We start from the raw sequence: 27,956 nt of genomic DNA, 5'->3' as shown, positions 1-27,956 counted from the left end.
GCCCCGCCCTGTTTCCCGACGCGCCCGAGGCGCCGCTTCTTCCCCAGTCCTGGGCGTCGGAGCCCAGGCTCGGGGGCGGGGCGGAAAGCGCCCGTGGGCGGGGCCACAGGCGCCTCGCGGCGTTTGGGGGCGGGGCCAAGGCGCCTCGCGGCGTTTGGGGGCGGGGCGGGACCCGCAGGGCGCTTCCGGTTCCGGCTGCGGGGGAAGGGGCGGGGCCGGCGTGGTGGTGGGAGAGTTTGGGGGCGACGAGGCGTGCGTGGTGGCTGTGGAGAACTCGGTGAGGCGGCTTGCGCGCCCGGTCGGCTTCCGGGGCCGCTGCGGTCCCCCGTCTTCTCTGCGAGGGCGAGCGGCGGGCCGCGCGGCGAGGCCTCGGCTGCGGGGCCGAGGGCTGAGCCAGGAGTGCGGGGGCAGGGCCGGGGCGGCAGCGGGTGGAGCCGGGGGCGGGGGGCGACGGCCGAGTGCCGTCCGGAGGAGCCGCGGAGGTGGGGCTCGGGAGGGCGTGCCCGCTCGGGGCCCCGTCGGGGGTTGTCCGGAGCCGGCTGGGCGCCGGGGCTGCCGGGGGAGGCCCCTGTGGTTTCTGAGGAGATAGTTTTTCGAGAACTTTCTCCGGCAGGGGCTGTGAGATGCTTGGTGGAGAGCTGCCCTCGCTTTTGGCCCCAGCTCGCGTCCTCTAGGAGTCGCTCTTGCGGCCTTTCTGAGGCGCCCGGAGACCTTCCGCCCCTCGGAGGCCGGCGCGGTGGTCTCTCTCCCGCCCCGGAAGGTGCTGCCGCTTCTGTCGGCTCCGTGGCGAGAGCTGCGGACGGAAGGGCCTCCTGGGCTCCCCGGGGGCGGGGGCGCCTCGCCGCAGAGCTCCCCCCGGCGGGCCTTGCCGCCCGTCTGCTCGAGCTTCTCCTCAAAGCGCCTTCCCACTTGGACTGGCGCAAGGAGGCTCCTGGCTTCCACGGGGAAAGGGGGCAAGGAATCGTCCAGAAGGGGGGCCTGGCTGGCTCAGCGCGCTGGACTGCCGGGCCTCGGAGCAGCCCTGGCTGCGCGTCCTGCGGCCGAGCCGGGGCTTTAAAAGCTCGGGGGTGCTTCCAGGCGGGGTCTGGGCTGCAGTCGGCCCAGCTCTCACGCCGCCGCCTGTTTCTCCTGTGCTTTCTCAGGAAACCGGCGCGCCTCTCCCTGTTGGAAGGCTTCTAGCACCAGGATGAGTCTGCAGTGGACTGCAGTTGCCACCTTCCTCTATGCGGAGGTCTTCGCTGTGCTGCTTCTCTGCATTCCCTTCATTTCTCCCAAAAGGTACGGCCTGTTCCCGGCCAGCAAGTGGCAGGGGCCGACTGGGGCAGAGCTCCGAGCTTCGCGTGTGCAGAGCTCTCGGACCCTAGAACTGGGCCAGACGGGAACAGGTAAAACCTGTCTGCGGTGGGGGTGGCAGGGCTGTGTTCGTCACCAGCCTTCCCCACAGTCCTGTGCTCGCACATCGTACCCAGTTCCTTTCCTCTGCACCCTGCCATCTTTCTGGCCTTCAGAATGGTTGAGAGGGGAGAAGACCTACTTAGGCTTCTGGGTCTGACCCTCTTGCCGCCCCTTGGGTCCCCCGGGGTACAGGGGATGGCCCTGTGGGACCCGCAAGACTTTCGCACCCCGGGTCACGTTGCTGATGATTTGCTGACTTTTGTCCCCCTAACTACTCTCGCTGGCGTTGCCTGGTGGCCTCAGGGGCATTACTCAGCCCGTGAAGGCCGAAGCCATGTTTATTTTCAGCCAGCGTGGGACCTGTGAGACGGTAATTGAAGATTAACTTGAGTTCTATATACTATGGAAACACATTTGGGCTTAAGTTGGAAGGTTATGGGTATGGCTGAGTTTTCAGGCCTTTTTTTTTAAAAGCTGGTTTTTTTTGATGAAAAAAAAAGATACCCCTGAGGTGATAGAACGCAAACGGCAGTGCCTGAGGCATATTCTTGACAAAAGCCCGATCTGAATCACCTCTTAAAGTTCACAGGGAATGCGGTGGCCGAGGGAGGCCCCCTTGAAGTTGCGACCTGGGAAGCCCTGTAGGGTAGACAGCCTGGTTTCTGCAGCAGTAGATTGGGAAAGAACAAAAGAGGGTGAGGGAAGGGGAGCTTATAGATGAGGGGAGATCTAAGATACTCATCGAGAGAACGCAGCATCAGGACCTTGTCCAGATTCAAACTAACCGGCAGTTAAAAGTAATTAGGACACTCGGACTTAAGGGTCCTGGCTCTGCAAGAGGGAGAGTCTTGTTGATTTTCTTGAGGTCTGGTGGCGGCGTTATGGTTAGTTATTGGTTTCAAAAGGCTCTTCTGTGATAAAGCGGTAGCTTGAAGTACTTGTGGACGGAAGTGAAGGGAGGAGGGGGCCTAGATGAATCAGGTTGGTCACGTGGGAAACAATTTAAAGAAATAATGTGTATGTGACGAGCGTTTTGATACTATGAAGGGGGAAGTTAAGTTTCCTTCCCCAGAGCTTATGGTGTTTAAGAGTGGATCTTGAGGAGTTCCCTCGTGGCTCAGTGGTTGACGAATCCAACTAGGAACCACGAGGTTGCGGATTCAATCCCTGGCCTCGCTCAGTGAGTCAAGGATCTGGCGTTGCCGTGAGCTGTGGCGTGGGTCGCAGACGCAGCTCGGATCCTGCGTTGCTGTGGCTCTGGCGTAGGCTGGCGGCTGCAGCTCTGATTGAACTCCTAGCCTGGGAACCTCCATATGCCGCGGGTGTGGCCCCAAAAAGACCCCAAAAAGACCCCAAAAAAAAGAGTGGATTTCGTGAAATGTCTGTACGTGGACGTGCTTTTTTTTTTTCCCCTCCTTTCCTTTTTTAACGCTCTTGGGTGCAAAACTGAGTTTTGCTTCTCTGGGCCCTGGCTCCCAAGTGTGTGTTTTTTCTCTTCAGGCCTTGTTAGCCTTTTTGTCTTCTTCACAGATGGCAGAAGATTTTCAAGTCCCGCCTTGTGGAGTTGGTAGTGACCTATGGCAACACCTTCTTTGTGGTTCTCATCGTCATCCTCGTGCTGCTGGTCATTGGTGAGTGAACTGTGGCCGAGGGCGGCTACCTGACCTAGACCCTTTGTTGGGGCCTCTGCCACAAAGCCCCGTGCCATGTCCCATGAATCGTGTACAGCTTTGGCTTCTCAGACAGCCCACTTAAGTGCCCCTGTCTTTTTTTTGGGGGACGAGGCTCCCTTCATCCATGAAGATACTGCTGGAAGGGCCTTCACTTTGACCAGCAGCCCTTGTGCACCCTGTGATGACCACCTCATGGCTTGGGCAGATCCGGGTCCTTCCAGAGCTGAAACCAAGAGAAGTTAACTGGCCTGAGCCGACCTTGGTCTAAGTAGCACTGCTATCCAGGCACTTAGCAGCATCTGTCTCTCTCTCAGTGCCCGAAACAGGTCTCGAATAGGGGGCCGAGTGACAAAGTGGACAGGGAGCCTAGCTGGGAAGGAAGCTGCTGTGCCCTGTGTAGGGGGAACCAAGAGGTCTGGTAGCAAATCTGGGGGGCAAACCTCAGACATCTTTGGATCTGGGTCAGACCCGAGGTTTTTTCCCAAGTCCTTCCAGCTTGGAAGTTCTATAAACTCTGCACTGAGGTACACACCGGCAGGGGCTTGAAAGATACATGGGGATGGGCCTGGGGCCAGGTGGTGGCATGATTGTTTAGAGACCGGAGGAACCGATGCAGTTGTCGTCTGGCTGTCGAGCGTGTGTTTTGCTGTGGCGAGTGATCGGTATGTCCCTCTGCTTGGACTCCAAAGTACTGGCTCAGGTCTGGCACAAACAGCGGTCCTTTCTCCAAGGTGCACTGCCTGCTCATCCTCTCTCCTGGAGTCCCCACCAGAAATGCGGCAATGGGTGGGAGACCAGGGGGCCGTGATACAGGGGAGCGTGACAGCCACACCCACTAGCTGCAGCATTAGGCATTTCTCATTTCTCATGTCTCTGGGCCTGATGGGATATGTTCAGGCAGGACTGCCTCTGAGCACGTGAGGTGCGGCCTATCCATTCTGAGCCATGGAGGGTGGGTACCAGCTGCCCACATACCTCGCTGTCTTTGAAATAACTTGGCAGATCCCCCAAGAGGCAGCTCTTTCCAATCAGGGTTCTCTCCCCGAACCTCAGGCCTCTGAGTCCAGAGAAGGTAAGGAAGATGCATGTCTTCCCCTGTGCATGAAAAGCCAGGCAGCCCAGTTTCAGAACTGAGTGTGTGTGGTTTTGCTTTTGGGTATGGTCATGGGGCTATAATTGGGGTGCGGAGGGACTGTGCCGGGGGTGTTCACTTGGGGCCTGGCCGCCTCTGCAAGCCGGACTCCGTGAGTTCTCCTAGTATGGCAGAGTGGGTGGGGGAGGCTCTCTGTAGAACCCAGGAGCTGGCAAAGGTGCCATTCTTGTTTTAGGGGGCGTTGGAGAATTGTTCGGAAGTTCTGGAGAGGCCTGCAGAGGCTTCTACCTACACGTTAAGTGTTAGCTAGCAGCAAATGTTAATGCTATAACCAGCTACAAGCTGCAGCCCTGGCTGGCCCCTGGCCTTCACTGGGAGGGGCTTGATAAGGGTCCAGGGTCAACTGCCCTGGGCCAAAGGCCTGAGATAGGGCAGCACATTGCTTTGTGACTTGATCCAACATCCCCATCCCCAGTCCGGCCAAGATGGTCCTTAAGGTGCCGGGGTTTGGGGATGTGGAAGACATATTTTTTTAAGAGCCGCTCTTGCAGCGTATGGAAGTTCCCAGGCTAGGGGTCGAATCAGAGCTGCAGCTGTCAGCCTACACCACAGCAATGCCAGATCCGAGCCACATCTACGACTTACACTGCAGCTTGTGGCAATGCTGGATCCTTAACCCATTTTGTGAGGCCAGGACCAAACCCATATCCTCGTGGATTCTAGTCCGGTTCTTAACCTGCTGAGCTGCAGTGGAAACTCCAACGCATCTTTAAAAATCAACAAATCTAGAAAGTCCTTCATGATCTCATATCTCACAGGTAACTATCATTAAAAGTATGTGGTGGAGTTCCCGCTGTGGTGCAGTGGGTCAGTGATCCAGCTTGTTTCCGTGGAGGCACCGGTTTAATCCCTGGCCCAGGAGCTTCCATATGCCTGGGGGGTGGCCAAAAAAGGGGGGAAAATGTCTGTGGTATCTCTCTTTCCACAGGTATTTTCTGTGCTGCTGTCTTTATTAAAATAGTAAATGCTGTTGAGGCTTGGATTCAGATCACAGTACACACTGCTTTGGATTGTACTTTTTCCACGTATCTAGACATTTTTAAATTGCAATTTCTTATTTATTTAGTTATTTATTTATTGTCTTTTGGCCATTTCTTGGACCGCTTCTGCGGCATATGGAGGTTCACAGGCTAGGGGTCTAATCGGAGCCGTAGCCACCAGCCTACGCGGGATCCGAGCCGCGTCTGCGACCTACACCACAGCTCATGGCAACGCCGGATCCTGAACCCACTGAGCCAGGGCAGGGATCGAACCCACAACCTCATGGTTCCTAGTTGGATTCGTTAACCCCTGCGCCACGACGGGAACTCCCCGAAGTGCAATCTCTTTTTAAAGATTGTGTGATATTTTGTCATAGACCTATGCCAGAACTTAATTTTTTCTTTATAGGCGGCGTATCTTTACACATCTATGCAAATTCTTCTGAAGGGAAAAGTCATAGAGGTGGAATTGATGAACTGAATGGTTTGAATGTTTAAAATTTTATGTCTCTGTTTGGCCTATTATAGCAACAATACCATAGACTGGGTGGCTTAAAAAACAGACATTTGGGGAGTTCCCATCGAGGCTCAGCGGAAACGAATCTGACTAGCATCCATGAGGATGTGGGTTTGATTCCTGGCCTCACTCGGTTAAGGATCTGGTGTTGCCGTGAGTGGTGGTATCGGTCACAGACGCGGCGCGGATCTGGCGTGGCTGTGGCTGTGTCTGGCAGCTACAGCTCCGATTCAAACCAGAAATCAGGAACCAGATGCTACTTTGCCCTCTCCCATGGGAGTCCATTTAAGAGCCCTCTGTAGGTGGATCATCACACACTGACCTAAAAAGATGTCTTAGGTGTTTGCTTAGGCAGCACACATCCTAAACTTGAAACAAGGCAGAGGTGATCAGTATCCCCCCCTGAGCGATGATGACGTGCACGTCATGAGGCGGTCCATGCTTTTTAGACTGTGGGAGGGTGTACAGAAGTAGAAATTATGTCTACGTGAAACGTGTGTAATGTTATAAATCGACATATGGCACTTGAAGGTAATCAGGGAGTGTTCGTCGTGACTCAGCAGTTAATGAACCCGACTAGTATCCCTTAGGATGCGGGTTCGATCCCTGGCCTCGCTCAGTGGGATAAGGATCTGGCATTGCCGTGAGCTGTGATATAGGTCGCAGACGCGGCTTGGATCTGGCGTTGCTGTGGCTCTGGTGTAGGCCGGCAGCTGCAGCTCCAGTTTGACCCTTAGCCTGGGAACCTCCACGTGCCCCGGGTGTGGCCCTAAAAAGACAAAAAAAAAAAAAAAAAAGATATTTCAGAGTCGGGGGAAAAGCAGTAGATACGGGTCGGATTTATTTCTGTTCTGCAAAGTCATAGCTGTGAGCATGGGGGTAAGCCGGAGTGCTCTCCGGCCAGCAGCCGCTCTCTGGAGCGGAGGCTCTTCACCATTCCGCAGGTGTTTATGTGCTGCCTGTGTGTCTGGAACTATGTTAGGCCCTGGAGATCTAATAGAAAAGATTTTTGCTCTCTCGGTTGTGTGTAGTCTAATTTGGGGGAGACGGACACTAAGCCTGTAATTGGGATAATTTCTGAAGTGTGTATTACAAAGAAAAGAACACTGGGTGACAGGACTGGAAATGACTGCTTTAGTTGGAGGTGATCGTGTCATCCTTTCTCTGCCTCTCTGGTATGTTTGAATTTTTGGTGAGCGTGGATTTCTTTTGTAATTAGAATAAAAGTTTAAATAATAAAACCCATTAGAAAGCTTAGAAATGAAAACCCTTGCCTCTTTAGCTAGCGGGCGTCCTCCACAGCTAGACATCCTAGCTCTGCATCCTAGGCAGCTCGTGCCTCTGGAGCAGGCTTTTCCATAAACAGGACTGCCTTGGCTTATCAGTGCAGTCAGCCGCCCCAATTTGAGATAAACAGGAGCCAGGCACTGGGGGTGCCATGGGAAGTGGGAGCTGCCTCCGTTGGCAGCAGCATCTCGGGTTCCCTTAGCACCTTGACACGGAGAGCAAGCTCATGGCCTGGGTGGAAGGGATCCAGGAAGTGATATGAGAAAAGCTGGCGGGGAGGGCGGGTCCCAGGGCAGAGCTTCTGTCATGGCATCCCCCAGAGCGCGTGTGTAGAAGCGGGGCGGCAGGGGAGGCAGATTCTCTGCTGCCTGTCTCGCCTGGACAGCCCAGTCTAGCCCGAGTGGGAGCTAAATGCCCACGTGTCTTCTCTGCTCCGCCACAGATGCTCTTCGGGAGATTCGCAAGTACGACGATGTGACCGAGAAGGTGAACCTGCAGAACAATCCCGGGGCTGTGGAGCATTTCCACATGAAGCTCTTCCGGGCCCAGAGGAACCTCTACATCGCCGGCTTCTCCTTGCTGCTGTCCTTGTGAGTGGAGAGGGGCGAGGAGTGTGAAGGGACCGCTGGGCTGGCCTGTGACTTTCCCTCCTCAGTTTCTTGTCTCGAACTGGAGGCCCTGTCTACGGTCGGGGGATCCAGGTTGCCCAGAGGCCTCTGGTTTTTCTCCTGCCCTCCAGAGGCAGTGTGGAGGGTGGAAGAGGGCTGGCTGGAAGGTCGGGAGACCAAGTTCTGGCTCTGTTGTAATTCGCAGCCGTCTTTTGGGACAAACACATACCCATCTTGCTCTCTGGCCGAAGAGTGGGCAGAAATGGCACGAAGGGGCTGAGTCCCACCCTGTCCCCAGGGCCTTGCCAGATGAAAACCTGTTTGTCACGGGAGTGTGTGACCTCTTGGAGCCTGGGGGCTGGTTTGCTGCCTCCTGCTCACAGGAGTGCTGGTGGGGGTGCGGGAGGCTGGCTGTTCTCAAGTTGCTCACTGGCAGGGAATGAGACGCTGTGCTCAGGCCAAGGGCTTCTGGGGGTTCTTGCGAAGAGCTTGCCGTGATGTTGGTCAGAAGTGGGGTAAGCGGGAGTTCGCTGGTGGTCTAGTGGTTAGGATTTAAAAGGAAGAGAAGTAGTAGTAGCAGGATGAGTGTGTGGGTTCTTGGGCTGGGCTGTCTTATCTCTCAGTCACCTGGACAGCCTTCATCAGGCATTGCGATGACTGGGTTTCACTTTCAGAAAAAAGGCCGCTGCTCAGGTGAACCTGACCTCTGTGGGTCAGAGTCGGAAAGTGGTCGGGGGTGGGAGCTGGAAAGGGCTTTTCGAGGGGATACATTTAATCACAGGAGTGATCTACAAGCCTGTCGTCTTCCAGCTTCTGAGAGTTAGGAACCGAGAAGGCTGGGCCATGTTGGACACACAGCCAGAATTTTAGGGTTTCAGCAAGCTCCAAAAAAAGAAGTAAGATCTCGTGGTCTGAGATGGAAAGGGAAGCAGACCCGGAGGACTGAGGCTCAGAGCAGAATTCTGAGTCCAACTGCAAGTGAGCCAAGGGGTGGAGAGAGAACTGGCTGTGTCTGAGGAGGCCACAGAGGCTCTTGGGGGCGGGAGGGACTCCCAGGCAAGCTTAGATTTTTTCCGAAAGACAGAAGGGACGGGAAGAAAACTAGAGACAGCACCAGAAGAGCACGGGGAGCTTTCAGAAGAGCATCAGGGACGTAAATGCCTGCCGTGAGCTCTGGATGGTGAAGCACAGCAGGGCCCGGGGAGAAGCCAGTCCCTGTGCTGTTTGTGTGTGAAGTAAGGAGAGGGCGGGCAGAGGGTCAAGGGGGAAGGAAGTCCTGGGATGAGGGAACTGAAATCCCAGGCGGGCCAGGGGATGGCGGAGCACCCAGCTTCTCTTCTGTTTCCACTTGGACTGATGGAATTATGTCCAGAGGTTCTTGAGGTCATTTGCAGATGGAATTGTAATTCCTTGAGGAATCGCAGGCTAGGAGAGATTCTGGAAGACTCCAGACAGGCAAGCAGCCCAGTTTCCAAAGGAAGAGGGGAGTAGGTGAGGAAATTAATAACGAGTAGGAAGGTGCGGTCTGACTTTGATTTCACACTGTGTTCTAGAAAGTATAGCTTGGAGTTCTCGTCGAGGCTCAGTGGTTAACGAAGCCGGCTCAGTGGTTAACGAAGCCGACTGCTATCGGTGAGGATGCAAGTTCGATTCCTGGCCTCGCTCAGTGGGTTAAGGATCTGGCATTGCCGTGAGCTGCGGTGTAGGTCTCAGACTTGGCTCAGGTCCGGCATTGCTGTGGCTGTGGTGCAGGCCGGTGGCTACAGCTCTGATTTGACCCCTAGCCTGGGAACCTCCATGTGCCGCAGGTGTGGCCCTAAAAAGACAAAATAAGATAAAATAAAATAAATACATAGAAAGAATAGCTTGTATGCTTTTAGAGAGGAGAGAGGGATCATCAGAAACTACCATGGCGTTTTTTTTTGTTTGTTTGTTTTTCTGGTTTTTTTGGACAGTAAAGGTGGGAACCAGGAGACTCAAGGTCTCAGGGACCAAGAGCCCTGCCTCAAGAAACCACACTGCTTTTATTGTGCTCTTTAGATGCGATCAAGTGAGGAGGGGCTCTGGGTGTGGCGGATATAGGGTTTATTTACTATTTTATAAGTTCTTTTACTATTTTAAAAGGCACTTAGCTGGTAAAAGGTTAAGCTTTTACTCTGACCTTTAGGCACATAACAGTCTTTGTTCTTAAGCTTAAGTCATTTACCAGCCCTGTGACTGTTTTTCGAGCAGGAAGGAAACTACCGTGACTTGTTAAGGAGCAGGTTCTAGCAGTCTCATCCCTGCCTTTTGTCCATCTGGTGCCTATGGATCGTCAGCAGACGTTTTGCTTCGATTAGATTCTTGCAGGCCACATACTGAGGTGTGGGCAGGGTGTTGGCAAAATAGTGTTGGCCGGGCTCCTGTCTCTGTGAGCGGCTACTGCATGGATCAGCTCCATCCAAAGAGAGGTCTCAGCCGCTCGCGCTCCGCCGCTGGTCTGCTCAGCGTTTCCCTGCTGAGGACGTCCATCGTGGTGCACAGGAGCAGGGGGCAAGGGAAGCTGGGAGGAGTTGAACATCAGGTAGAGTCGTTTCTGTTCGGGATCCATGGCCATCTAGATGGCTTCACCAGTGAGGCTGACTGGGATGAAACCTGAGTTTTTAACAGGGATACGTTTGCAACTGTGTGTGTGGGTTCATAAAAGGCCATGGAGACAGGGCAGGACAGGAACTCGCAGACTTGGGGTTGTGTCTTGTTGCAGCTCAGTAGGAGTTAGTGGCAGAGCTGTTGCCAAAGCTCGTGAGCTCTTTTTTTTTTTTTTTTTGGTCTTTTTGCTATTTCTTTGGGCCGCTCCTGCGGCATATGGAGGTTCCCAGGCTAGGGGTCCAATCGGAGCTGTAGCCACCGGCCTACGCCAGAGCCACAGCAACGCGGGATCCGAGCCACATCTGCAACCTACACCACAGCTCACGGCAACGCCGGATCGTTAACCCACTGAACAAGGGCAGGGACCGAAGCCGCAACCTCATGGTTCCTAGTCGGATTCGTTAACCACTGTGCCACAACGGGAACTCCTCGTGAGCTCTTAGTGCCCTCCAGTGAAGGCAGGAGGCACCAGCCCTGCCGGGCCCCGTGTCAGCCAACGCTACCTGAAGGGTTGCGTTTGGGGCCCCACCTTTGGAGAGATGCTGGCAAACTTGAGATGGCAAACTCAGAAGTTGTCGCAGTGGTGGCAAATGGAGTGGTGTCTTTTCCCATGTGCTGTGGTCTCGAAGTCTTACTCTCGTGAATGCTCTGCTTTTGTGATCTCCTCCAGGGCAGGTCTTATTTGACCGGGCCAAGGGACAGCGGGTAGCCAGGCCTACCAGACAGTGAGTGTGCTCAGCTCAGTCCTCTGTGCGGCCCTGTGGGGCTCTGTGCTCCAGCCTAGTTCCTGCAGTTGATTTTAGAAATTGACTTAGAGTGTACATCAGCATCTAGTTCTGTGAGTGTTTGGCAGATGCAGAGTAGGGTAACACCACACATCTGTGACCGCTCCATCTTAGCTGAAAGAGGCCTTGCTGTGCCCGCCACTCCCTCCCATGTCCCTGTCTAGTAGCTAATCAAAAAAAAAGTCTTTTCGTGTGACTTCTTAGGAAAACAGTGACCCTGAGGATCAGTATGGATTCACCAGTTGCTCACATAGGATCTGTTTCTCGAATTTCCCAAGATGTCGTAGCCCTTTGTAGTCTAGGAGTCAGATCCTGTATGGTGGCTCTGGCCCTTGAGGAACTTCTCTCCTTGCATGACATTGGCCATAGAACTATTCTTGTCCAGACCTGACATCCACACGACTCATACTGCAGCCGGCAGGAAACACTATCATTTTTGTAATGCTGATTCTAAGTTACACCTGCTCACTGTAAAAATAAACAAAGCCCCCCTTCCCCAGCTTCAAATAATATAGAAATGGCTGGTGAGAGGGTGAGTGCCCTGGACTTTCAACCTCAGAGATAGCTGTATGTAATAACGGGGGTGTTTCTGAACTTGTAAAAATCCTATGCACTTATATAACTTTTCTCTTACAAGTGCTGTGGGGGTTTTTTGCTCTTGCCTTTTTTTAAAAAAAAAATTTTTTTTTCGTCTTTGTAGGGCCACACCTGCGACATTTGGAGGTTCCCAGGCTAGGTGTCTAGTTGGAGCTACAGCTGCCAGCCTACACCCACAGCCACAGCAACGCCAGATCCTTAACCCATTGAGCAAGGCCAGGGATCGAACCCGCAACCTCACGGTTCCTAATCAGATTCGTTTCCTCTGCGCCACGGCAGGAACTCCTCTTGCCTTTTTGGGCTTATTAGATATCTTGGCAGTTTTTCCAAATGACTTGTGCAGCCCACTCTTCTTTTTAATGGCTGTGCAGTGTTCTGTCACGTGCGCAGACCACTGCGTGTTTAATCCCCTGCTCACACATGTGTGAGCGGGTTTGACATTGTTGCTGTTAGAAAACCGCTTTGCACCGTGGGGCGTTTCTGGTCTGTCCTACACATGATGTTCCTTTCTCTCTCCCTTTTCTTTTTTGCTTTTTGGGGCCGCACCTGTGGCATATGGAGGTTCCCAGGCTAGGGGTTGAGGAGCTGCAGCCACTGGCCTACACCACAGCAACGCCAGATCCAAGCCCTGTCTGCACCCTACACCGCAGCTCATGGCAACGCTGGGTCCTGAACCCACTGAGGGAGGCCAGGGATCAAACCCGAGTTCTCATGGATCCTAGTCAGGTTTGTAACCCCTGAGGCATGACAGGAACTCTGCCTTTTCTTTTTTTAATCATTGGAAATGGATTGGTGGTGTCCTGGTCCCCCGGCAGCTTGCTGGGGCCAGCAGCCTCGGCCGGATCTGGGGGCCTGTCAGAAACGCAGACCCTGAAGTCTGTCCCTGGGGCTGGTGAGGCGGGTGTTTCTCTGAGCCCCCTGTGACCCCATAGTGCTGGGATGGCACTGCTCTGGCACATCTCCCCATGTGCACTGGCCTGGGGGCCAGAGGAGGAGGGCAGTGGTTCTGGCTGTGTGGTGGGCTACGCTACCTGAGATGGAATTCACCTGGGCCTGGACACGGTGAAGTGCATTTGTGTGTGTGTGTGTGTATTTATTTTTAACCATTTTAAAATAGTTGGTTTACAGCGTTGTGTTAGTTTCTGGTAGACAGCAGAGGGTCCGGTTGTATGTGGTCACATGCATTTAAACCACTTGGAGTAAGCACTCTTGCTCTCCTCACGCACCTGGTTGGTTCTTTGAGAAACCACGCTCCTTCTGCCCTGTACTTTTGGAAGCGCTTTCTTTTTTTCGGCTGCCCTGTGGCATATGGAGTTGCTTAGCCAGAGGTCAGATCTGAGCTGCAGTTGTGACCTACACCGCAGATGAGGGCAGTGTGGCATCCTTAACCCACTCTGCCGGGCCTGGGATTGCACCTGCTTTCTGGTGCTGCAGAGATGCCACCCATCCCGTAGTGCCGCAGCGGGAACTCCCGGAAGCGCTTTCTCTTTGGAGACTGCCTTCTCTCCTCTGTCAGCGCCGTGGGCTAATGCTGTGTGGGCTAGTGCCGTTGCTTACGTGCTCCTTTGAACTTTTGCATACGTTCTTTTACAGACAACCACTAGCTCACGTTAGCTGCGTACAAGCTTGTGCGAAAGAACAAGAGAGCTGTTTCTTTCTTAGTGCTCGGTCAAGTTTGGTTTCATGGAGCTTAGCTCAACAAAGCTTTGAGCGTTACTGTACATGAGTCAGTGCCGCTGCAGGATGGATGAGGTAGAGTAGTTGCGGGGAGACCACCCTCCATGGCAGTTACACAGGAGGAGTTCCTGGAACGTCATGGGGTGCAGATCAGCAGCACACACCTCCACACAGCCTAGGTGTCTGCTCTTAGGAGGGTGGGCAGCATAGGAAGAAGGATGAGGAATCAGAAGTCAGGCGACTGGAGTCCCCAGGCCAGTGCCGCCACTTCAGCATCTCTGTGGCTTTGGATAAGCAGCTCTGCCTCTGGCCCTGAATGTTTTCACCTGTTAAAGTAAGGGCTTCTCTTGAAGACTAAATAGCCATGTGGCTTTGCCTGTGTGTGTGTGTGTGTGTGTGTGTGTGTGTGTGTGTGTGTGTGTGTGAGAGAGAGAGAGAGAGAGAGAGAGAGAGAGAGCGCGCGCGAGCGCTGTTTGGATTCTGGTTCTGTTTGAAGTCAGTAAGGACTTTAATAACCCTTCATAATTCTATGGGCTTTTGTAAATGAAAAAGGGCAGCCCAAGAGAGATGGACTGGCCCGAGTTGGCATGGGTTCTAGGTGGCCAAAGCCTGAGCTCATGCCTAGTTCCGATTGCCTGATCAAATAAATGCCAGCTTGTTTGCGTTGCTTTGAACTGTTAGTGCCAGATCATTGGTTTGTAGCCCATCTTTGACTGACTGTAGACTGGATTGTGGGCTCTTGATTTCCCGGAGTAGTTATTACCTGGATTTTGGTAGGATGGTGTCTGGATCAAGTACACAATGTGTACCATCCTTGTTTGTCTTAGTTTAATGAGTCCAGTGACTTGTCTTAGTCTCTTATGTACATTTGAGGGTTATTAAGTCATCAGGTAGCATGCAGCCATTGGAGGAATTTGAGGCTTTAAACAAACACATGAGGGGGGTTCCCGTCATGGCTCAGTGGAAACGAATTTGACTAGGAACCATGAGGTTGCGGGTTCGATCCCTGGCCTTGCTCACTGGGTTAAGGATCTGGCGTTGCCATGAGCTGTGGTGTAGGTCGCAGACACGGCTCGGATCTGGCGTTACTGTGGCTCTGGCGTAGGCTGGCAGCAACAGCTCTGATTCGATCCCTAGCCTGGGAGCCTCCATATGCTGCTGGAGCGGCCCTAAAAAGCAAAACACACACGCACACGAGAAAATAAGTCTTCTCTTTAACCGCTATTGACACATGTCTTTCTAGACTTTTTCTACGCCTAATAGCAACTACCACTTGTTGTTGTTGTAGGCAAAAAAGCAGGGTCAGGTTGTAACTATCACGTGGGAACTTGGATCTTCCACCGAATTTGTCATGAACGTTGTTCCAGGACGACCCGTCTGTTTCCAGTGTTCTTAGGTGTCTAACCAGTTCCCCCCAGGTGAACATCAAGCCCATCTCCTCACTTTTCTGATAAATCACAAACAGGGAAAAGCCCTCTCTTCCATCTCTGCACACGTCTCCCTGGCAGGTGGGTACTGGCTCAGTTCCTGAACCCCAGTAGGCTGTTTGGGCAAGAGGCAGAATGGAGGGGTTCGAATGCCAGATTCAGAGTGTATCTGACCCCTGTGCAGGAGAGTGCCGAGTTTTTTCCAGCAGTGCCGCACCAGAGGCGGGTGTCCCCACGTGGGCCACAGCGTCTGGGATGGAGTAGAGGGGGGAAGGCCTGGAAGTAGGAGGACCAAGTCAGAGGTCACTGGATTGAGAGGTGCTGGTGGCCCGAGCCAGGCCTCAGCCGTAGGGGTGGCTAGAGGAGGATAGGTTCGAGGGGTGAGGGTAGAAAGGGGAGGAACTGGTGGGGACGCCATGCCTCTGAAGCCGAGGTGGTGGCGGGTCTGCTCTGGGCGCCTGCAGAGTGGCCGCACCCAGAGGACCGCTGGCAGGCCTGGAACCAGGGCAGGGGTGGGGGGCGGGGCCCGGCAGTAGGTGCAGGGAGAGGCAGGGCTTAGCGGGAGAGAGAGGCCGTGGATGGCGCTGCTTCCTCGTGGGGCTGCTGGGGTCAAGGGCAGGAGGGAGAAGCCATCATCACTGAAGAGGGAAGCCCAGCTTAAAGAATGCGTCCCATCCTTGAGTCGGCGGGGGCCGGGGGGCTGGGCCCGGGCTTTTCTCCGGCCTTTTGTCCTGACGTGGGGCAGTTCGCTGCCTTCCCAGGCCCTCACACTCCTTTCCCTGCCCCTTCTTGTCCCCCGCGGTCTGCTCCTGTGCGGAAAATACACAAACATCACATGGACCGTCTGAAGCGTGCGGCTCGGTGGTGCGTGCTCCTGCACACTGTGGCCCAGCCAGCCTCCAGCCGGCTTTTTCTCTTCCAAACTGAAACTCTGTCCCCATTGCCCACCCCCGGAGCCTCTCCCCCTGGGACGTGCTTCCTGCCGCCAGCCGTCCTCCCCCAGTGTGTGCCCCAGCCAAGTGACCTTTCTGCCACGTGTAACCGATCCTACCGCCCCTGCTTCCACAGTGCCTTCAGAGCACCTCTGGCATCAAGGCTCGAGCCCTCCGTGCGGCCCTCCGCAGGCTCTGCTTGGGGCTCCCTGAGTTGTGAACCAGCCCGTCGGGTCCCCTTCCTGGAGTATCCCCGTGGTCTCTTGCCTGCTGCTCCGGCCAAGACCTCCTCTTCCTGCTTCCTTGCGACCTTCATCCTCATCCTGCGGAGTGAGGCCCGTGCTGTGCTGCCAGCTGGCCTAGAGAGCTGGCCTCCCAGGGCCCTGGCAGCCTGTGGGGTACCTGCCGCCTGGGCACCTAGGCTCACCCCCTTCAGTCTGGTGGGCTCTGGGCCAGGGCCAGGCACATACAAAGGGCTGCCTTCACCTTAGGGACTGAGTGGAGTGTCCTGGGCAGACGGGGATGGCTTTAGGCCCGTGTCCAGGTTGAACTCAGCGAACAGCTGTGCCACGTTTTAGGTTGGAAGCCCGAGCGCTGACAGCAGGAACCCCATGGGGGACGGGGCAGGGACGACACATGTCTAGGCGCCCAGAGGACGTGAAGGCCCCTGGTCCCAGTACCACACTGCGGGCCTCTGGCTGTGACAGGGGTGTGGTGCTGGTCACCTTTCATGCAGACTCGGCAGGGGCAGGCTGTGTCTCGTGCATTATTGCTCCCCCGTTGCCTTAGCACCTGCTTGCTGCTTTGGGACCGCAGCAAGCCACTGTCCCTCTGGAGTGTTTGTGGGTGTGGCTGCGCAGCAGCTCCTGCTCTGCGGAGGTGCACATGCTGAGAGAGCCATGCTCTGTTTCCTCTGCCTTTGCTAGAATGTCACTGGTCAGGACCAAAGCAGTGGTCACCACCCAGACCCACGGAGGACTGCCCTTGTGCATGAGGCCCCTCGAGTGTAATGACCTGAACTTGGGTGACAGTTATCTTTTTTCTACATTGTTTCCCTTTTTTTATATACGGGTTTTAAAACACTAGTTTGCGTTACATCAGTAAGTCTACTTTTTTGTTGTATTCACTACTTTGTTGTATATTTTAGATTTGCACATACAAGTGACGTCATACAGTATTTAAGACATAACATTTCTAAGCAGTTAGCACAAAGGTAACAGGAAACCAGTTATCTCTTGTTTTCTGCCTACTCCTCTGGGGCGGGGTTGTGTCACCATAGTCCAGATGGAGCTGTGTGTGCTTTGCTGCTAAGTCCCCCTGCTTAGCAGCCAGTGACCTGGGGGCTGGGTTGTCTCCTGGAAGGTGACTGAGCTCTTTTAACCCACTGGTGGGGTGGAATCCACCTAGTGAGCCGGGCACTCTGCCCTCGGGTTGGCCCTTTGAGCAGCGTTTAGCCCTGCAGATGGTGCCCATGCGACTGCCAGTGTGCGTGCCAGTGGCAAGAGAAGACAGAGCCACCACGTGCATGAGCAGGCCATGTGAGCCTGGCAGGCGGGCGTGAACATCCGGCGCGGGCTCTGCCACCGCCCTGGTCATGGGCACTTTCTTCCCTCTGCCCAAGGGACTCTCAGCAGCCCACGGTGGCCCTGAGAGGCAGGCTGACGTGGTGAGAGTGGACTTTGGGATTGGCTGGCTTTGGATCCCGTGTGGCCTCGGGTCGCTCTCTGGAGCCTTTTCCCTTACCCGTGGAGTGGGGGCGGGGATGCCTCTTGCCCGCGCTTCACCTGAGGGTGGCAGTAACTCGGGTTGTATTCCCAGCTCGTGCCCGGTGTGTGGGGAGTGCTTCGTGGCCAGCTGGAAGCCGTCAGAGTGGTGACAGTTTTGTGGAGGTGTCCCCTCGTGTGGAGGGCCGTGCCGGGGCCAGGCAGGGAGGTGAGGGGAAGGCCAGGGTTAGCCTTCAGGGCTTAGCTTCCAGGCTGGGTGCGGGGAGGGGGCGGCAGAGCAGAGAGGTCGGGGGAAGGGCTGCCCCAGGGAGAGGCCACGCAGGAGCTGGAGCCGGCAAGCCGAGGAATCCTCAGGGCCCTGGCCGTCCAGGTGGGTGATGCTACGGGGTTCTCGGCCCTACCTGTGCCCTGGAGTCACCCAGGGCCGGCTGCTCGCTTTGTCCACGCAGAAGACCCGTAGAGACAGAGCAGAGGAGCAGCCCCCCATGGGTGTCACTCGGCGTCAGTAGCGAGTGTCTCCCTGGCCAGTCTCGGGGTATCCGCCCCCTTCCCATTATCCTCTGGGTGGTTTTGAAGCCAATCCCAAATACCATGTCTGTCGGTAAACCAACATGTTGGTGTGTGCCCTTGAAAGAGAGAGACTTTGTTAAGAAATCGTAAGCACACAAACACTTCCAAGAACCTAACGGTAACTCCTTAGCGACAAACTCAGTAGTGATTGTTCCCATTTCCCAGGTTACTTTGCGGGGGGTGTTTTAACTTTCTTCTTTTGTCTTTATTTTTTTGGCCATGCCTGCAGCATGTGGAAGTTCCCAGGCCAGGGATTGAACCGGAGCCACCGCAGCGACCCAGGCCGCTTCAGTGGCAACACTGGATCCTTAACTTGCTGTACCACAGTGGAGCTCCCTTGGCTCTTTTCTTTTTTTCCTCCCACTGTTTAAATCCTGTCTAGATAAGGTAACTAAGGGGCTTTTACCATCTGATGCTGGGGGCCAACCCCAAGCTAAAGTGCTGTAAGGAGAGGACCACTGTGCTCAGAAGGCCATGCAGAGGGATCCAGCTATCAGCTGCTGTCATTTTCTTGTCTTGTTGTCTTTTTAGGGCCACACCCAAGGCACATGGGAGTTCCCAGGCTAGGGGTCGAATCAGAGCTATAGCCGCAGGCCTACACCACAGCCACAGCCACACAGGATTTGGACCCAACTCATATCTGCCACCTCCACCACAGCTCACAGCAACGCCTGGATCCCTGACCCACTGAGTGAGGCCAGGGATCGAACCCACGTCCTCACAGATGCTAGTCAGGTTCATTAACCGCTGAGCACGACGGAAACTCCCTCAGCTGCCGTCATTTTCTAAGACCACAAATGGGGAAGAACCTTGTTGGCAAGTGCAGTCATTGCTAGTTCCCCCCTGAGCCCAGCTCACCCCAGCTGCAGCCGGTGTACTCTAGGTGCTGGGCCCAGGAGGGGGCTTGATAGAAGGGGAGCTGTGGTGAAGTGGGGGGAGTAGCCTACGAAGCCTCCGGGGAGGACTGTCAGACATGCGTCGGAATGAGCACAGGCTGCTTTTACAGGACAGGTTGTCTGCTGGCTACTTGATTGGGGCAGAAGTAGTCTCTTCCTCATGCTCTAAAAGCAGGTGGTGAATGACCTTTTTGGGGGCAGGATGCCAAGCAGTAGGGGTTCATTCTTGCTGGTTCTACGGTCATCAAAAGCCTGACCTTCCAAGAGGGTCCCTTTCTCTGAAGGCGGAGGGTCAGGGCAGCGGGGAGCGGGGAGCCGGGCTGTAGATGGGAGGGACTGGTGGGCTCCTCTAGCCTGGCATTGGCCGACCAGCGGCCTGCAGCATGGACATGCCCTCGCTGTAAACAAGCGTGGCTGGTGTGACTGAGGAGCTGGATTTTTCGTTTAATGTCACTTGAATTCAGTTAAACGGAAAGGGCTGCTGGTGGCCTCTGCGTGGGACCACGTAGCTGACGCCACCTTTGCTTCGTTTGGTTCCCCGCCCTGGGCCAGGCGCGTCTCCTGGGCTCTGAGCCCCGCAGTAGCACATCGCCTGCCGGAGATGCTGCCTTGTCGCCTTGGGGCTGGAGCACTGTGCAGGGCACGTCGGGTCGACAGCTCCCTCCCTCCCACTCCCTTGAAGTGGCTACGAGGCCACCAGCATTTTTAGCGCCCGAGTGACGGCCTAGGTTGTCTGACCTTTTTCAGTTGTTCTCTGTCCCCCAGTTTATACAGAATCCCTGTGCTACCTGGTTTCAAGAAGGCAGCACAACAACCCCCCCCCGAAACACAGCTCTTTCACTGCTTCTCTTCAGCTCAAAGAGGGCTGCATGCCCCAGCCCCGTCTAGCTGGCTTCACTGTCGCCAGGGTAGGTAGGCAGGTGCCACCTGCGCTTAAGTTGGAATTGCTACAGGGCGTTGGCCTTTTCCCATTCTGGCCCCTCCCATTTTCTGCGACCTCTGTGAACTCGGGTTACTGGAAGGCTCTGTGCTGAGATGCACTCCTAAGACTTCCTGGGCAGTCCTCAGAAGATTCTCTCTGGATCCGTCTGAGAAAACCCTTCTTCCTCTTCTGCTGCCTCCTTATTTTTATGACTCGAGGCTCTTTCAGGTGAGGGTTTCCTGGGGTGGCTCCTGCCCCGTTACTACCGGTCTGCTTCGCCTGAAGCTTTTGCTGGGGCATCACTTGGCTTTTGGCTCCTTGCCAGGGTGGCCACCTCCCCAGGCCTCTCCAACCTGTTTTTGCCTGGACAGCTGGGGCGGGCTCACCTGCTGCCCTGCGGCGCGCTGCCTGAGGCTGCGCTGTCGTCAGCCTGGAGCATCAACAGGTGGCGCTGTGACATCAGCTTCCCGCTGGGCAGCCGGGCCAAGGGGAGTTGGCCCGCCTACCTGTCTTGTGGTGCGGTCCTGAGGGCCCAGTGACCCCAAGGGTGCTGCACCTGGGAGATGCCTGGTACGTGGTTAGTGAGCAGGCAGCACCTGGCGGTGGCGGGTTGCCACAGTCATAGACTCTTCCCCTGGGGACTTGGGAGGACCCCCTTCCCCCTTGCTCTCGCCCCACTTCCTGTTAAGTGCACGTCTGCCTCCCCCTGTTCGCCCACAGGAGGGAGACAGGATCCGGGTGAAGCGCGTATGAACCACGTCTTTGCTACTTGATACGCTTGGCTCTCTCCTGCCTTCTCTTGTTTACTCAACCTTTTATAAAAGCATGAGAGCCCCACTCAGCGTCCCAAAACATCCTACCAAGAAAGCCCAGTTGAAGTCAGGTATTTGGGGATGACATTTGTCCGCCAAGGACACATCTGGATTCTCTTAGGGTTCGTGTGCTGACTTCTCCCTCTGTCACTGGCTGCAGTTATCCCAGGGCCCCTCTGCCAGCCCTGTACCTTTGGGAAATCCCTTTGGCTTGTAGTTCTCACCTGTAGTCCAGAAACAGCTAGCTAAGAATAGTTGTCTGCAAAGCCGTCCTCGGGCAGTGGAGCGGAGAGCGATGGAGGAGAGCCAGCAGGAGAGGAAAGAGCGGTCCACCAGCCTTTGCTCCAGGCTGTCGAGACTTGGCAGTTCGGAAGCTCAGCACTTTGCCCCAGGTGCCCCGCTCTGCCCCGGGTCTGGGTCCTGGCGGAGACTCAGAGCATTGAGGGGACGGACCCAGAAAGGGCCCAGTGAGGTACCTGGAAGGGGTGGAGGCTCGAAGGGGGCACAGGGTAGCTGAATGGAGGGCAGGCCCAAGAGCATGGCGCCTAGTGTGGGGGAGGGCAGTAAGACGTTCTAGAAGTCCAGCTCCTGGGCAGGCTTGGTCGGCTGCGCTAGGGAGTGTTGCTCTTGGCTTAGCCCGGGGCCCCGCAGGGGCACCCTTTGGACTTGGGCCGGGGCACTGGGCTCTGCCCCCAGTTCTGGTGATGAGTGTTTTCCCAAGTGCCTTCTCAGCAGCACTGCAGTCACAAGCCTGGCTGGCTCATCAACACGGGTCTGACGTGGTGCCTTCCTACTGCTCTTTCCTGTCACTTGCTCGACTGACTGGCAAGCCGTGTGTCTGCCTGTGTCCCCCTTGGTGCGGCTGGGCCGAGGCAAGGCTGAGTCTGGGGAGAGTCAGGGCCTCAGACCCCCATTCTGCCCGGGCCTGAGGGGGAGCCTCGCACCTGTGGGCGGGGCAGGTCACCTGCAAGGCCCCTTTTCAGTGGGCCAGGTAAGGGCCATCTAGGGGTCCAAGGTGCAGTTCCTGGCCTGAAGGCATTTATAGCTGGGCAGCCAGATAAGGAGCAAGTGACCGAGCGATGGAGGCCGACCAGAGGACAATGCAGCCCGCTGAGAGCAGGCGCAGGGGCTGCCATGGGAACACCCAGAAGGGGCCCCGGGGAGGTTCACTAGAGGCTTTGTGGGGAGGGTGGTGACTGAGTCGGGTCTTGAGTCATCAGCACGGGTTCTCAAAGAGGAGGGAGAAGCCATGTCAGCCCGCCGGGCTGACATGCAGTGACACGGAGACCAGGCAGGCAAGGGCTGACGTGTTCCAAGAGCAGCCAGTGTTTTGGTGTTACTAGAGCAGGGGACCGTGTGGGCAGTGAGGGGACAGGAGCCAGCTCTCAGAGAGCTGTGGGCAGGTGGCGGAGGGATCGAAGCAGAGGGGCTTCGTGGTCAGGTTGTCTTGGAGGAAGGTCACTCTGCCCTTCCTCGGGGGCACGGATCACAAAGCTGTACGGTCCAGGGGAGGAGGTCTATTAGCAAGCGATGAAAGTCACCCAGGAAAGAAGCCACGGGGCGGCAGGGATGACTGGGGCCCCAGTTGGCGTGCAGACAGGAGAGCTTGGCTCGACCAGCGATGCCCTCAACCGCGGGCAGCGCGGTGCAGGGCCGGTTGGCCTGTCTCAGACGAGCTGAGTTGGACGCGTCTCGGGGCCTCCCAGGAGCCACCGGTTAGCAGGCAGCTGGGTGTCAGGGTCTGGCTGAGATAAATCCTATTGGGGTTGAGATTGACAGGCAGCGACGGTTGCTCGAGGCAGGGAGAGGAGAATTCCCAGGGGCTGAACTGTCAGCTGCGCCAGGTGCTACAGAGTGAGTGCCCGAGGACTCTAGGGTGCTCCTTGGATTGGGCAGTCAGGGCAACCATGGTCCTGCTGGTGGCATGGGCAGGGCAGGGCAGGGCCTGGGGTGGTGTGGAGGGAGGAAGGGAGGAGGGGCTGGGGCTGGCGGGAGGGAGGAATTACCCAGAATCTGGGGCTGGGTTGGAGGAACAGGTCTAACAGGAAGGAAGAGGACAGGGATGGAGAGAAAGACAGGTGGCGAGGCCAGGCACCTCCCCTGGAGGCTCCCACCCTGTGCTGAGGGCGGCCTAGACCCTAAAGGGTGGGGTTGGGGGGTGCTGAGCAGGCTGAGATTTTGGGAGGCCCCCTGAACCCTTCTTGTACTTGCTGCCCTTTGTTTGCCGGGGCTCTGGTTGGCAACTTGGATTCTCTGCAACTGGGGCTGGCCTGAGAGGGCACCGAGGAGAGCGGGGCCCCTTCTCCTCTGCCGTGGTCATCATTGCCGCTACCACCCTGGGCCCGGCCTCCCTGGGTAACTGGGGCGACAGCTGTGGTCACTCATAGTGCTGCTGGAGTCCGGCCCGCGTCAGCCGCCTCCCCAGCCTCGTTGGGGGCAGGGGGGGGGTGTTGAAGGGGAAGCGGCACCTTTGGGCTCGCCTGCTCCTTGCTTGCTGGGCCCGCCAGGTGGCACACGTGCCCTCCCCCCACCCCAGTCGCCAGCTGGGAGGAGCCGCCTGCTCCACTTCGCCGGGATCCGCTCAGGGCTGCCTGAGAGCTCTGTGCCTGCGAGGCTGGGCTTTAGTCAGACTTGCCTTTTTTCCTGGGCTCCTCTGTTGACTGCCACCCTGCTGCTGTGACTCAGGCCTGTTGCTTCTCTCTGGCTCCTGGGCCACTCAGGAGCTCCCTCCACCGCTGAGGCTCCACCCGGCGGGGGGCAGGCTGGTGGGCAGTTGGGGCTGAGACAGGGAAACCTGAGCCCTGGGCCACGAGGTCCTGGTCTCTAATTTTAGAGAGCACATGTCACTGGAAACTCTCCTCTCCTGCCAGGACTCAGTAGCCTGGCCCTTCCCTTCCTGCAAGGGGCCCCTGGAGCCTCTCCCTTAACCAGGAAGTGTGATGGGTGCTTTGGGCTCCTTCCCGCCAGGGGCTCTGCCAGGGCCCAGCCAGGGAGAGCGGGGCGCCCCTTTTGCTCTCCTGTCCCTCCCTAGGCCCCCCGGCCCCTCGGAACAGCAGGCGTCCACGAGAGCCCTGCGAAGGCCAGAGGGCATGGCTGGGAGCAGGCGGCCTCAGCTGCTCTGTCTCCTCTGAGCAAGCCCTTGTGGGAACACCCTGGACACGCTGGGTCTTCCTCTCGTCCCCAGGGCCTCTGCCTGTCCCACGCCTCCTGGAGCTGTGGCTGGCCCGGCCTGTCCCAGGCATGTGGGGAGGTGTGCCTGCCCGCTTCTCCTGTCCTCTTCTCCTGCGAGTTGAGGCCTCGAGGCAAGGTGTCTGTCTGTCGGGAAATGGAGCAGCGCGTGCCCAGCTGCTGCCTGCTTGCTTCTCGAGGCTAGTCTGGGACTTGGTTCTTTGTGTTTTCGTCCCCCTCGCCCTGGCCACCTCACTGCGGCGATGCTATCTCACAGGTGTGCTCTGGGAAGGGGTGAGGAGAGGAGAGTCACTTCCATCTTTCTTGTCAGCCCGGGGAGCGGCTCCCTGGAAATTGCGAGCACGTCGCGGTTGCCAGCTCAGGCCTTGGGGTCAGACAGACAGGTTACATTTGCTTCTGGCTCTTGACCACTGGCTTCCGCCTCCCGAGCCTCTGAAGATGAGATGGGGCAGCAGTGGCGCCCGCCTCACGTCGTCTCGAGGATTCAGCTGGCCTGTTGGAAGCACACCCAACACTGGCTGCTCTTCTTTGCCAGGGCGAGGCCGGCCTTGCACTCAGGGAAGGGGTATCGTGGCTTCTTTAGCACGTCTGGGCCCTGCCCTGGAAAGCACTGGGTTCTAGACCTTTAGGCTGTCGGTAGACCTGGTCCCGAGCGTCCTGTCATGTTCCTGCCTCCTGTGCCTTTGGGGCTGGAGGAGAGCCCCAGGTCTGTGAACAGCCTTTGGGGGGGCGCTGTTAATCATTCTGGTGGCAGAGGACAGCTCCCGGCGCCATCTTTCCCATCGTGTTGCCAGATCCAGATGCCCGTAGCATTTTGCTTGGCTGCCCTGGCAACCCCAAGGGACAGGTCTAGGCCAGAGGCAGGTGTGGGGTGGGAGCAACCAGAGAAGTTCACGCTAGCCTTTTTCTCCCTCTTCCTTTTGCTCATTTCTCCCTTCTTTTTGTAAACATTTCCAGCCTGCTTAGACGCCTGGTAACTCTCATCTCCCAGCAGGCCACGCTGCTGGCCTCCAATGAAGCCTTTAAAAAGCAGGCAGAGAGCGCTAGTGAAGCAGCCAAGAAGTACATGGAAGAGAACGACCAGCTGAAGAAGGTGGGTTTGGCCTTCCCTAACTGCCCGTCCCCCATGCGACATTCTTTATGGGCCACAGTGGCTACTGTTAGCCTCTCAGGCTGGGAAACGTGTGATACCGCTGTTGTTGGAAAAATGGAGGAGCTGGGTGAATGGGCGGAGGCGTCTGAGGGACTCAGAAAGGGGGCACCCTTGCTGCTCTCGCCTCTACCCACTGCATCCAGGCCAGACTCTTCCCTCGTAAAACTAATGACTCCTTAACGAGCTGCGCCCTGGGCTGTGAACATTGGGCAAGTTAGCACAGAAGAACACCAGAGAAGGATTGCTATCAGCCGGGGACGAGGCGGGGCAGTCCTAGAAGGCTTGTCGCAGGAGGTGAGGTGTGAGCCAAGCTGGGAAGGAGACGGATGGCCTTGGATTCGTAGGCAGGATAGACTTGGACGGGTAGGGGCGAGTTCAGGGCCCTTTGGCCGGAGGGAGCTGTGAAGCTTGGAGAGGGGCAGGGAGGGCAATGGTCAATTGGGGGCGACTGGCAGAAATCCCCAGATGACAGCGGATTGAGTCACTGGATGGACTGGTAAACTCCGAAGAGCTGCTGAGAAAGGAGGCAGGGCGTGTGGCCTCCGAGCTGCAGCAGGTGGCCCTGCTGGCCCTGGGCTTTGCCTGGTGGCTGGAAATAAGCAGTGGCCCAGTTCTGCGCTGACATTTCCGAAGGGGCAAGTGCCCAGGGCCGCTTGAGGAATCCCTGCGAGGCCAAGGCCGAAGACAGAGCTGGAGCCCCCCCTCCCCTCCCCTTCCTCCCCCCTCCGCCTCCCCCCCCAGTAACCCCGCCCTTGGCGCTCTTCCCAGGAAGCTGCTGTGGGCGGAGTCAAGTTAGATGGCGGCGACGCAGGAGGGAAGGTGGAGGAAGAGAACAGGAGCCTGAAGGCTGAGCTGAAGAGGCTGAAGGAAGAGCTGGCCGTCAGCAAGCAGAGTGAGCACTGTCCTCGGGTCACGCCCGGCCCCCAGAAGTCTGGAGCCTGTGCCAGTGGCTGCCGCACTTCTCATGCCGAAGTATCAATGAGAGACACGCAGGGGCCAGGAGCGGGGTGGAAACAAGCAGATGGCCCCTGCTCGGCCAGCCCCAGTGCAGCCGGGCTCAGCCCCAGCCGGTGGGGCTTAGTGGTTCCTCGGTGCAGGCAGGGTCCCCACCGGGGAGCCCCAGAGGCCACGTCCAGAGTGTCCCATGCAGCGCCCGGCGAGGAGTGGCGTTGTGCCCCGTCGCCAGGGGCCTGGCGGGGTGGGGAAGGAGAGCCTCAGTCAGAGGTGCCTCCTCCTCTGACCTGGGCATTTCCGCAGCGTTTGTCCCAGGCCGGCAGCTTCCCTGCGATCCCACCCCCTGCTGAGAGGCATGTCCGTTACAGGGGCTGGCGGGGATCCTCCATGTTTTCCCGCTTGCCACAGCCTTGTCGGCCAGCCCTCTGCCACTTTTGGAGGCTCTCAAGGCAGCTTTCTTGAGCAGAGTGGTCTCCCAGGCACCCTGGCTGGGGACAGATTGGGGGTGGCTGCACCTGCTCTCTCCAGCAAAGGTTCCTTTTCCCCTAATCCTAATCTTTGAACGTTCCTCCCTTTCACTGCTCGCATTGTCCACAGAGCTGGAGAAGGCTGAAAACGAGGCTCTGGCCATGCGGAAGCAGTCGGAGGGCCTCACCAAGGAGTACGACCGCCTGTTGGAGGAGCACACAAAGCTGCAGGTCAGCACGCCGCCGCCGCCTGCCCTGTTGGAACGGGACCCTGCCCCACCCCCCGAGCGGGCGCAGAGCTGGCTGCCCATTCTCTCTGCCTCGGGGCGGACCTGTCCCTGGGAGAGGCCTCGGCAGCGGGCTGGCTGCTTGCTCTCTCCCCCAGTCCCCCTTTTCCCTCTTGCTGCTGAGTCTGGTGCCAGTCTGGGTCCAACAGCCGGAACGCTTTCTTGAGCAGGAGGGCTTGTGGCCTGGTAGGGGGCAGCTGCTAACGAAGGTGGCCTTGGTAGCTGGGCCCTAGCCTCGTGCCCAGCATCAGTGCCCCCTTGAGCAAAGCTCCTTTCCTTGGGTACAGTTCTCGTCCCGCGTACACCGCAGGGGAAACGCCAGCCCCGGCTGCTGGCTTCCCGCTGTGGGGGCTGTGGGGGCTGTGGGGTGAGGTGGGGCAGAGAGCTCCAGGCTGCGCTGCTGGTCACAGCCTCCACCTACACCGCCAGGCCCCTCAGACTACCTGCATCCGGAAGCTTGGGTGGCCTGGAAATGGGGCGTGAGGGCCCAGCAGATAGACACCCCTAGGTTCTGACAGCTCGCCTTGGTGCCTGGTGGCCCAAGTTTGGGCACCATGGAGGGCGGAGAGGAGCTGACAGCTTCAGCGCAGGGCAGGCTCCCCAGCGGGACCTGTGCAAGGTGTGCAGAGTCGGAAAGAGCCTGAACTGGGACTTGGAAGGGACTCAAATGCCGAGGTGCCCTGGGGACGAGGGTGCGGGCGAGGGAGGCCCAGGAGGTATTGCTGCGAGGGCGGGGCTCTAAGAAAAGAGTGACAGCGGAGGCTTCCAGCTGTGCCCCCTCCCACTGGAGTGGGGCCATTCCTACCCTGGCAGGCCGTGGGGTGCCGCTGAGGGTGGGGTCCCTCGCTCACCTGGCTACCTGGCATTTGGGGAAAGGCGCACCCTGCTGGGCCTCCCTGTAGGGTGGCGGGGCTGGAAGGCGAAGGGGAGGAGGGCACCCTGCCAACCCACTGCTTTGCAATTTCTGTCCCCTTTGCAGGCGGCGGTAGATGGCCCCACGGACAAGAAGGAGGAGTGAGGGCCCCTGTTCCCTGCCCGTGGCTGGCTGCTTCGCGAGAGCCCAGCCTCCCTCGGCACTTCGGCTCGCTCCCCTCCGCTGCTGTTTCCCCGCGCTGCTTGCAGTTCCACGCGCCCCCAGCATTCTGTAGGGGACCCAGTTCCCGTCCAGGATGAGCAGGGCTTGCTTTCCGCTGGATTGAGCCCCTTTGTGTTACGTGTTGCTGTTCGCGCCTCCAAGGCCCCCTTTCTCTGGTCCTGCAGGAAGGCAGATGGAGCAGGAAGAGTAGAGGTTTCTCGGGGCAATAAAGGTTGTTGTGATGTGTT

At 57.2% G+C, this 27,956-nt stretch overlaps 1 protein-coding gene across 8 annotated transcripts; it reads left to right on the top strand.

Moving 5' to 3' along the window:
* BCAP31 (B-cell receptor-associated protein 31) lies at positions 32–27,956 on the top strand. Of its 8 annotated transcripts, none has more exons than XM_005674003.2 (8): positions 32–277; positions 1,143–1,278; positions 2,926–3,026; positions 7,448–7,595; positions 24,730–24,865; positions 25,694–25,817; positions 26,477–26,577; positions 27,613–27,956. In XM_005674003.2, the coding sequence occupies exons 2-8, from the start codon at positions 1,187–1,189 to the stop codon at positions 27,649–27,651; spliced, it is 741 nt and encodes a 246-aa protein (XP_005674060.1). In that variant the 5' UTR covers positions 32–277; positions 1,143–1,186; the 3' UTR covers positions 27,652–27,956. The 8 variants fall into 8 exon arrangements, 4 of the variants coding, with proteins under 4 accessions (XP_005674060.1, XP_020935331.1, XP_005674061.1 ...); XM_005674004.2 differs by having other exon boundaries at positions 266–399; XM_003135480.4 differs by lacking the exon at positions 32–277 and adding an exon at positions 484–760.

The sequence above is a fragment of the Sus scrofa genome, chromosome X (genome assembly GCF_000003025.6).
Source record: "Sus scrofa isolate TJ Tabasco breed Duroc chromosome X, Sscrofa11.1, whole genome shotgun sequence".
NCBI lineage: Eukaryota > Metazoa > Chordata > Mammalia > Artiodactyla > Suidae > Sus > Sus scrofa.
This window is presented reverse-complemented; position numbering and strand designations above follow the sequence as displayed.